Source organism: Chrysochloris asiatica, unplaced genomic scaffold (genome assembly GCF_000296735.1).
Source record: "Chrysochloris asiatica unplaced genomic scaffold, ChrAsi1.0 scaffold00081, whole genome shotgun sequence".
NCBI lineage: Eukaryota > Metazoa > Chordata > Mammalia > Afrosoricida > Chrysochloridae > Chrysochloris > Chrysochloris asiatica.
In genome coordinates, this window is record NW_006408599.1 from 11,707,648 (window position 1) to 11,718,654 (window position 11,007).

Sequence of the window (11,007 nt, forward strand, 5' to 3'; positions counted from 1 at the left end):
GACATTGTTTTGTTCTGCTGTGCATGGGGTTGCTATGAGTCGGTTCTGACTCGATGGCACCTGACAACAACAACAATGCTACTTAGAAGAACTGTTGTTGTTGTGAAGTGCTGTCGAGTCAGTTCCGATCCATAGCAACCCTATACAGGGTTTCCTAGGAGCCGCTGGTGAGCTTGAACTGCTGACCTTGCAGTTCAAATGGCTTTGCAGTCTGGCGCATTAACCCACAGCGCCACACCAGGACTCCCCTCCAAACTTCTCTTGAGGCTCTCTGCCTTGTCTACGTCTTAACATGCTAGCCTTCTGTGTTCTCTGAACATGCTGTTCTCTCACCTTTATATATACTGTTCACTCTTTAGGACAATTCTCCTTCTCCTCACCCAGTTAAATCCTATTCATAATTGGGTCTCAGCTCTTTAATCACTTATTCCAGGAAGCCTTGCCTGATACTCTCAACTCCAAATAGATCAAATGCTGCTACTAAAACCAGCTCATTACTCCCTGCTCTTCTCCTTTTCACACATCGAACATGAAGACATACGTATGCAATGATGTAATTACACATGTAGAAAATTACTTGGTTTAAATCTGTTTCCCCCACCAGGCTACATGTGTCCCCATGGCTTTGTTCAAACCTGAGTCCCCTGAAGTACATTCAGTGCCTGGAACAGCAAATAATAAATGTTTGATGTGCGGGTAAATTAATACAATAGAACTCTGCTCCCCAAGCCTGTTTGGTTTGTTTTTTTGTTTTGTTTTTGAACATTCTAGGGTATTACCACAGAACACTATGTACCCCTGACAAGAAGAATTTTAATTTCCTTCCTCATGTTTGTTCGTTTGTTTGCAAGAGGGTGAGGAACATAAAGGCAAGCTGGTGAGGTAGGAAATCACAAGCTAGACCACTTTAGGGTCCAAATTCTAGCTCAGCCACTTACTTTGTTAGGTGCCATCTCATAGCTATGAGTTAGTTCCCACTCACAGCAACCCTGTATAGCGTTTCTGGGGGAGTGACTGGTGGTTCAAACTGACCTTGCAGTCTAGTGCTTAACCTACAGTGCCACATCAAGGCACCTCTGCTCACTGGTGGTGGTGGTGTGCCATGGATGACTCACAGAGACCATGCACATGGTTTCTGAGGCTGTAATTCTTTACTGGAGCAGAAAGCCTCACCTTTCTCCCACAGAATGAATGACTGGTAGTTTTGAACCGCTGATCTTGAGGTTAGCAGCCCAACTTGTAACCACTATGCTACCAGAGAGCCTTCCTCTGCTCACTACCAAGGTAACTTTTAGCAAGTGCCCTAACCTCCTGGGTCTGCTTTTCTCACTTAGACGATTATCAGATCCACACAGAAAAGTCTCTCTCCCAAACAGTCACTGCTGTTACTGTTGCTGTTGCTAGCTGCCACTGAGTCAGCGCCTGGCTCAGGGCAACCTCTGACACAGAGGAACATGTTTCATGGGCCTGCACCATCGCCGGGATCAGCTGTAAATAGGACCAAACAGAATGTGAATCTTTCCTCTTAGTTCAGTTTAATCTGGAAGCTCTGCTGAGCCAGTTCAGCATCATAGCAACACACAAGCCTCCCTGCCAGACAGGTGATAGGTGTGCACGAGGTGCAATGGCCAGAACTCGAACCAGGATCTCCCTCATGGAAGGTGAGAATTCACCACCAAACCACTAAATGCTTCATCCCAAATGATTATGGTGATTTCTTAAAAAAAAAAAAAAAAAAGTGTGTCTGGCATAAAATGGATGCTGAAACACTGGCCGCTACTGGTGTGGCGCTGTAGGATCCATACTGATCTGCAGTTCAAACCCACCAGCTATATAGAGTCGCTATGAGTCGGAACCAACTCCATGGCACTTAACAACAACAACATTGTTATTATCATTTAAACACAAGCTTGTCAGAACTAAGAAGTTATGATAAAGTAACACTGTTTTATTTGTATTTATTTTTACTCTTCTACACCTAGGAGTCCTGGTGTAGCACTTTGGGATAATGCACTAGATTGCAAAGTTGGTTTGAACCACAAAGTGGGCAATTCAAACTCAGCAGCCACTCCTTGGAAACCCTGTACAGGGTCCCTATGAGTCAGAACTGACTTGATGGCTCTTAACAACGACAAACCTTGGTCAGGAGTCCTGGTGTGGCACTGCAGGATAGTGCGTTGGATTGCAAGGTCTGTTTGAAGCACAAGGTCAGTGGTTCAAACTTACCAACAGCTCCTCGAAAACCCTACACAGGGTCGCTGTGAGTCAGAACTGACTATATGACACTTAACAACAACAAAGCCTTGGTCAGTTGCTGAAACTCACCAGCCGCTCCTTGGAAACCCAACAGCATTTAACAACAGCAAGCCTTGTTCCAGAAAGAATTTAAAGTAGCTTGAAAACAAAATATAGAAAGGCGAAATTATAAAATTTAAAAAATCAACGAATAAGGAAAACTAGACAAAAAGAAAATGGTGCCAGATAGCAACAGTTTCCACATTCTGTGCCATTAGCAGGCACCAGGGACTGCGCTAAGGGGCTTCACATCCATGATTTCCTTCAGTCCTTCAATAATCCTGAAAAGTGGGTCCATTATTATGGAAGAGGAAACAGAGCAGCTGAAAGGATAAGGAAGTTGCCTAACGTGAACACAGGAAGTAAAAATGAGAACGCAAAAGGTAAGAATGGAAGACAGCACACAAAATGCAGGCAGTCCGGCCAGACAGCGCCTCTGACTAGCTCTCTCATGGGCTCAATTGTGCCCCTCAAAACAGATGTGTTTAAGTCCTAACTGCTGGTACCTGTGAACATGACCTTGATGGGAAATAAGGTTCTTGGAGATGTATCAATTAACAGGCGGCACTGTGGGATAAGTACTAAACTGCAAACCACAAGGTTGGCAATTCAAACCCACCAGGCGCCTCATGGGAAAGAGATGAGGCTCCCTGCTCCCGAAAATATATACAGGCTCGGAAACCCTGTGCAGGGTCACTATGAGTCAGAACTGAGTTGATGGCAGTGTGTTAGATTTTTACGTTTGCGGGGGCTGGGGGTGGGGGTGGGGGGGTCATACCACATAGGGTGGGTCCTAATACACTCATAAACAAAACACAAAAACCCACTGCCATCAAGTTGATTCTGACTCACAGCTGTAAATAGAACTCTACAGTTAGCAGTCCACTGCTTGTCTTGTGGCGCCACCTTGGCATACACTGTTCTCTCTGGAATGCCTCCCTTAACTTCACCCAGTAAGTCCTACTCACAACTGGGCCTCAGCTCAAGTGGTTTTAGCAAGCAGAAATTTATTTTCTCAGATTTTAAGAGTTTAGAAGGTGAAGGTTCTCTCTCTTCTCCCTCTCCACTCTGGGGGAAAATCCTTTTCTCAGCTTCACTAGCTTTTTTCTCAGCTTTCCTGGGAGATCTCCAGGGAGCATCTCTCGTTCCTCCCATCTGTACTGGATTCTGGGTCTAATTTGGTCTCTTAGTGCCGCACAGTCATTATAGGACTAAGATTCAGACTGTATAGAGAGGCTGTGATCAGACCGAGATACATCTATAAGCCAAGAATTACTGGGGCCTCCAGAAACTGGAATAGACAAAAAAGGACATCCCCCTAGAGACTTCAGAAGGATGATGTCAACAAAATGATCTAGACATTTAGCCTCCAAAACTGTGGGACAAACACCTTTGTTCTTATAAAGTAGCAAGTTTGCGGTATTTTGTTATGGTGGTCCCAGGAAACCCGTACACTCGCCATATCACAGCATCAAAAGCCATGCTGATGTGGGCTCCTGGAGTCAGGAATCTGTACCATCCCTGGCCTGGCTCTCTGTTTGCTGAGGAACCTGTTTGGCCCAGAGCCCTTTCACAGTATCTTTGTTTGCCTTTCCGGTCAGCAGTTCTTGGATTCCTGGCAACAGTATCACTCATCAGTTTCTTACAGTCAGAATAGCAAGTCCTCTCACTTATAAATACTTGTTTACATCTAGGGTTTAAAAACAAAAAAGGTATCTTAAAAGCTACCAAAGAAGCAAGGAAGAAGCAACCTCCTACAAGGAGCGAGAACAGGCTTGTCAAAAGCAGCACAGCAGTGCCTTCAAAGCTCTGAAGGAAAATGACTGCATTCCATTCTATTCTTAGAATTTATTATGGCGCGCATAAACTGCTTTCCTAGTAACATAGTGCTGGAGGTGATAGTGGTGGTGCGCCACTGAGTCGACTCTGACTCACAGGGACCCTGTAGAAGGTTTCCGAGTCTGTGTATCTTTTATAGGCACAGAAAGCCTTCTCTTTCTCCGGCAGCGCGCCTAGTGGACTCAAACCGCTCATCTTGCAGTGAGTAGCCTAATGCTTAATTCACTACGCTACCAGGCTCCTTTCCTAGTAACGATAGTAATTTTAAAAAAGCCTTGTTTTAAAGTAGTCAAATTGCAAATCTATGGATTCCACAGTTTAAACCAGTCTTTCCCCTTGCCTATCCCCAAGTTGCTCATTCCTATACTCATGAAAATACTTACTGAACATCTCCTTTGAGTCAAGTCCTGTGCTAGACAAATAAGACTAGCACAGCGCCCTTGCCCTCATGGGACCTACATTCTAGTGGGGAAGCCAGCCCTGACACTTTACAATTCAGGTAGTTATTTAATTATGGGCCATGATAAATGCTATTAGGGAAATGTTAAGAATACATCAGAGGGACCTAATTCAAGTCGGGTGTGATAAAATGACTTTGTTTATGTGGCCCTTTGCCTTGGTTCTTTGGAAAAACAATTTGAAGAGAGTTTTGCCCTAAAGGCTAAGGAGTTTTGCCTTTGTCCTATTTCTACTCCAGAGAGTTCCTTCAGGTTGACTGACATTTCCTGAGTAAATTGTAAACAACTTGGTTGGATACTTTTTGTCTGGCCCTAGGTTGTAGCTGGCCATGTGATTGGTATGAACCCTGAAGAAAAGTACAGAATGCTGTGCAGAGGGACAACTAGTATCAGAATTGGTAAAAAAAATTAAAAATTGGAGAATGTAGATTAAGGATTAGCCTTGGGCTGATCTTGATTTGCATTTCCTCCCCACTGTTCTGAATGTTACCACTGTTTCTGTTGCAAGAGTTGCAAGAGTCTTTTTACACTGGGCCATCAAAAAAGTATTTCTCACAGAAAGGATATCTGAGCTGAGCCCCAAAGGATAAATGGAAATTAAGCAGGTGAAAGAATGGATGGAGACAGGGAAAGAGTTCGCCAGGCACAAAGATCAGCAGATGCAAAGGTCCTGTGGCAGGGGCCTGGTAGGCTGGTAGAGGCTGGCTTTCTGTGCTAAGCCCAAAGGAAAGTGTCACAGCCCAATGTGCGTTTTATAAATATGTCTCTGGCTAGGGTGTGGTCTAAGACTGTACAGAGAGGATGCAACATGCATATACAAGTCACTAATTCCTGGGGCTAACCAGAAGTTGAAGGAACTCTGGCAGTGTAACAGTTACTAGTTGGGCTGTAAGCCTCCAGGTCAGCAATTTGAAACTATTAGCCATTCTGCAGAGAAAGATGAGACTTTCTGCGCCCATAAAGATTTACATCCTCGGAGGGTCTCTAGGAGTCAGAACCAACTCCACAGCACACCACCGCCACCACCACCACCAGGAGCTGGAATAAACAAAAGACAAAAAAGGACCTCCCCCTAGAGCCTTCAGAAGGAACATGCAGACAAAATGATCTGGACTTCAAGCCTCCAAAACTGTGGGACAATAAAGTTTACTCTTATAAAGTACCATAGGATACTGTGCTGTAGGATACACACTCAACCACAAGGTTGGTGGTTCAAACTCAGCAGGCACTCCTCGGAAACCCTATATAGATTCACTATGAGTGGGAATCGACTCAATGACACTTAATAACAACCACAACATTATGTAGAGAATGGAGGAAGAGACAAAGCTGGATGACGTGAGTCAAACTGACAGGGGTCCAAGCAAAGGGTGAAATGGTTTAGGCTAAGACGATGACAGCAAAGACAACTGGGTAGGAATGATGGAAACTGGAGTAGCCTAAGAATATATCCCAAAATGCCCACTCTTATCTAAAGACTTTTGTACTTCCACCACTCAGTCATTCTATGTGAGTTCAATTCAGTATCCCGAGACAAGTAAAGGGTTCTGATCTTACCTTGCCCCCAACCGGGAGGGTTTCCCACAGGTAGAGCACTCCAGCCAGGGGAAGAGGTGGGCAATGGGCTGGCCACCCCTCCAGGATCCATCTGGGGCTCACAGGCCATGATGAGAGTCAGCTGGGCTTCTACTTCTCCTTCTTGGAGCTGCTATTCATTCTGGAAGAGCTGACTCAGACTCACTTGCCTTTAGAAACAGCACAAAAAAGAACTTCAGTCCTGGGAGGTATGAACTAGGAATGGTTAGAGGAAGCCTTTGGCTGACTGTGGTCTTTCTGATCATGCTCAGATGAAATGAGGAGGAGGTAAAAGCCTCCAAGGTCTTGACTGAGAACTTCCGTCTGGTCTTGGGGGTCTCCTCCAATTCAGCCAAGTCCAGGGTACCACAGGGATATCAGGTGTTGTTGACCAGGCCCACTGTTTCCAGGCATCTGGAATCTCTGTTCCATTGCTGGCGGAACCCCAGAGACCCAAGTATAGGGCAAGCATATTCATTATGGGCAACCCTGTTACACAAAGGATCTCAAATAGCTTTCCATAATATAACGCAATCATAAAAAGCAAAAGCATAGATACAATCGTTGTTAAGTGCTGTCAAGTTGATTCCAACTTATAGCGACCCTATATAGGGTTTCTGAGGAGTGGCTGGTGAGTTTGAACCGCCAATCTTGCAGCTAGCAGTTCAGTGCTTATCCTACAGTGCCACACCGGGACTCCAGATATAAAGATGGGGTGGTGGTACACTGTAAAGTCAATTCTAACTCATAAGAGATACTATACAGCTCCCAAGGCTATAAATCTTTACAAGAACAGAAAATCTCATCTTTCTCCTGTAGAGCAGCTGGTGGATTTGAACTGCTGACCTTGTAGTTAACATCCCAGTGTGCAATCCACTACGCTACCAGGGTTCCTAGATATAAAGATGTTGTTAAGTGTCATCAAGTTGGTTCCAACTCATAGTGATCCTGTATAGTGTTTCTGAGGAGCGGCTGATGGGTTTGAACCACCAATCTTTCAGTCAGCAATGCAGTGCGTATCCTAAGGGGCCACACCAGGACTCCAGACTTAAAGTTAGTAGAGGTTTATGTTTAAGAATGTGTACTCCAGAATCAGAGTAACAGTTTTAAATCCTAGCTCTGGTACCTACTGGTTATGCAAACATGGGTGAGCGCTCGAACCTCATAAAGCTTCAACTTCCTTATCTTAAAACCATGGTACCTTACTCACAATTATATATGAATCAATTGTGACGATACATACACAGTGCAAGAAACAGCACGGAAACAAAATACACTCCAAAAATATTAGCCATTGTTGCTTTGAGGTTCGATCCAGCTCCTGTTCATAAACCAAGCATTTGGTTTTGAGCTTCCAGGTGGCCAATGTTAAAATGGAAACATTCAGTTCAACAGTTCCTGCTATCTATAAGGAGAAAAGAAGGCATATGGTGAGGGGAAGTAAGGCTGTCTCCAGAAGCTTCCAAACACTTCAAAGTCTGGTCACTGAAAGACAAAGTGAATATCATACCTAACTACTCTTATAGGTTGAAATATGCCCCCCAAAAAAGTTATATTGAAGTCCTAGCTCCCAGTACCTGTGAAGCATCTGAACATGACCTTGTTTGGATAGGGTCTATTATGTTTGGATAAGTCTACTATGACTAGTGTCCTTATAAGAAGAAAGAGACAGTGATGCAAGGGGAAAAGACCAAGTGAAGACAGAGACAAACGGAAGGGATGTGTCTACAAACCAAGGATTGCCAGAAGCCATCAGAAGCTAGGAAGAGGCATAGAAGGATCTTTCCCTAGATCCTACAAAGAGCCTGGCCCTTCCAATACCCTGATTTCAAACTTCTACTCTTCAGAACTATGAGATGATAAAGTTGTTATTTTAAGCCACCCAGATTGCAGTACTTTGTACAGCAATGACAGGAAACCAACACTGTCACTTTCCACAAGCGAAAGCAGAAACATCCTTGGTGGATGCTTCCTTGGTGAAATGGAGTCTCCGGTGGCACATACTCTGCCTGTAACCACATACCTTCTCCTGTGTTTTGTGTCCACCTGGAAGCCTGACACGCCTCACCAGGAAAACTCCTAGCTAAGTCCCCCAGGGTGGTACTCAGGCCCTGATAACTGTCCAGATAAGAAAATAAAGCCCACCAAAGTCATATATTGCTACCATGGTAAGCAATGCTGGTGGAGACTGGAAGCATTTCCAGACAGCAGGCATCTGCTTGATTCCAAGTTGGCCCAAAGCAGACCACTACAGATCAGGCCCCTTAAAAACGGTAAACCAACTCTCAGACCATCCCTACCATCTACCTCCTCTTGGTACTTTTGGCAGGATCAGCTACATATGGGAGGGCTTCAAAAAGTTCGTGGAAAAATTGAATTAAAAGATAATGGGGAGAGAAGGACTTCCGGCGCTTCCCTGACCGGGCAGCTCAGGTAGGGCAGTATCGAGGAAAAGGGGCAGAATCACACATAGCAAACCTCTGTCTTGCAGACAGACAGCCTTTGAACAAACATAAGATCTTATATTTCAATATTCTGAACTCGTTTTTTTAAAAGATCAAATTACTCAGGAATTACAGGCATTTTGAGCTTTTGCCTGCCTGCACGCAGCTCCCGCTTCCGCGCCCACACTGGCGAGTGCCTCTGCCCCCTGAAGACCTTGGAATGCAGAGCTAGAGCAACCTCATTTAGAAGGCTGCATTTCCAGAGAAAAAGAAGCATAAACTAACAAAGCCGAACAAATAGAGAGGGATATCGGCGCAGACATCAGAAAATTTGGGGTACCCACGGTACAGAGAGACTGAGAGAGGCATCTTTTACGTCATCAAATACAGACACTACCTCCCTGAAGGCATTACCCCCAGCCCTCTACTGCCCCAGCCTAGACCAGCCCTCTGCCAAGCCGCCGAGGTCCAGGGCCCCCAAGGCCCAACCCGCCACGTAGCCCGGTCGCCAAGGTCCAGTGCCCCTGAGACCCAAACCGCCCTCAGCCCGGTCCCCAAGGCCCAATCCACCCAATCCGCCCGCTGAGGCCCAAGGCACCCGATGCCCAGCTGCTGATACCCAGGCCCCCAGAGGCCCAAACCGCCCGCCCAAGGCCCAAACTACCCGCCCAAGGGCCAAACCACCCACCCGAGGACAAACCCTCCTGCAGCCCAGTCGCTGATGCCCAGGCCCCCAGACACCCAAACTGCCAGCCCTAGGCTCAACCCACCCGCCCAAAGCCCAAACGGCTCACCGCCAAGGCCCAGGCCCAACTGAGGCCCAAAAAAGTTACTTTGAGTTAAGCAATAAGGAGAGTGAAAAGGGAAGACCACATCCTGATCACATCTGACTGGAGGTAATCAGAAAACATAAAAAATTACCAAAACACATACTTAATTAATTATTAGGGCCACAGATAAACATTAAACATGTCCAAGAAGCAAAAGCAGATGACCATATCGGCACATGTCCAGAAAAAAGATAAAATATCTGAGACAAATGAACCAGAAGTAGACCTTCTCTCCATGCTAAAGGAGGGCAGGCCTTGGAGATACCTGAGAAAGAATTCATAAAAATTATTATAAAATGTCTCAAAACACTTTACAATGGAGCTGGAAAAAATAAGGAAGAAGTCAGAAAAGCGCTACAGGAACGATCAAACAAGATAGATACAGCATTGGTAACAATCCAAAACCTACAGAAAGAGGTCCAAACAATCAACAACAAAATGGCAGAAATAGAAAACTCCCTGAAAGGGCAGAGGAGTAGAATAGATGAGATGGAAGGAAGAATCAGTGAACTGGAAGACAAGTCTCTCAATACCACTAAGATAGAAGAACAAACACAAAAAAGGGTAAAAAATTCAGAGGAAGTTCTAAGATTCATGTCGGACAACATGAAAAGAAATAAACTAAGAATTACTGGCATTCCAGAATAAAATGAGTTACACAAGTCCACAGAGGAAATAGTCAAAGAACTACTGAAAGAAAATTTCTCTAACATCCTCAAGGGTGAAAAGATAGACAACCAAGAAGCCCAACGAAGTCCAGGAAGGTGGACCCCAAAAGAAAATCACCAAGACATATCATAGTCAAGCTCTCTAAACTCAAAGACAAGGAGACACTCCTGAAAACAGCAAGAGAAAACAGAAGGATCACATACAAAGGCAAACAAGTCAGACTAAGCTCAGACCTCTCAGCAGGAACCATGCAAACGAGAAGGCAATGGGGAGACATATATAAAACCCTGCAAGAAAAAAATTGTCAACCAAGAATCCTTTATCCAGCAAAGCTATCAATCAAATATGAGGGTGTAATCAAAACATTCCAGGATAAATAGAAGTTATGGGACTTCACCAAAGTCAATGCTGCGCTACAAAACATCCTAAAGGGAGTTCTGTGGAGCGAGAACCAACAAGAACAGACAACAACCAGAGATTGACGTATGTAGCAGCACATCCCTGAATTAAGTCAACAGAAAGAAAAAATGTTAACAAAACAAAACTAAAAGAACAAACTGAGAGACTCTGGGAGGGCAGTCTATGACCAAAACAAGTATAATGCAACAGAAGGTGAACACATAGGAACAGAGATCCAGACAATGAGAAGGTCAGGTAGATTACAGGATGAAATAGACTGCACTAAATGGACAGAGAATTCAATGACCATAAGGCAACCTCAAAGAAAATGAACACTTCACAGCATACCAAGAGAATGAGAATCCAAGAAGAATATGAAAACATTAAAACTATAAAGAAAGGCACAAGAAAGAGCACACAAATCATGAATTAAACAGAGAAAGACAAAACAGAACAAAGAAGCAGAAACACCACAAAAAAAGAATATAATGCAACAAA

At 44.5% G+C, this 11,007-nt stretch overlaps 1 protein-coding gene across 1 annotated transcript in view; it reads right to left on the reverse strand.

Moving 5' to 3' along the window:
- LOC102823346 (chromosome unknown open reading frame, human C9orf91) overlaps positions 1 to 6,258 on the reverse strand; it is a 29,668-nt gene extending 23,410 nt beyond the window's left edge. Inside the window, exon 1 of the mRNA XM_006865687.1 lies at positions 6,150 to 6,258. Coding sequence (XP_006865749.1) covers positions 6,150 to 6,258 — 109 coding nt within the window. The remainder of the gene's footprint in view (positions 1 to 6,149) is intronic.
- Between the last annotated feature and the right edge of the window lie 4,749 nt (positions 6,259 to 11,007).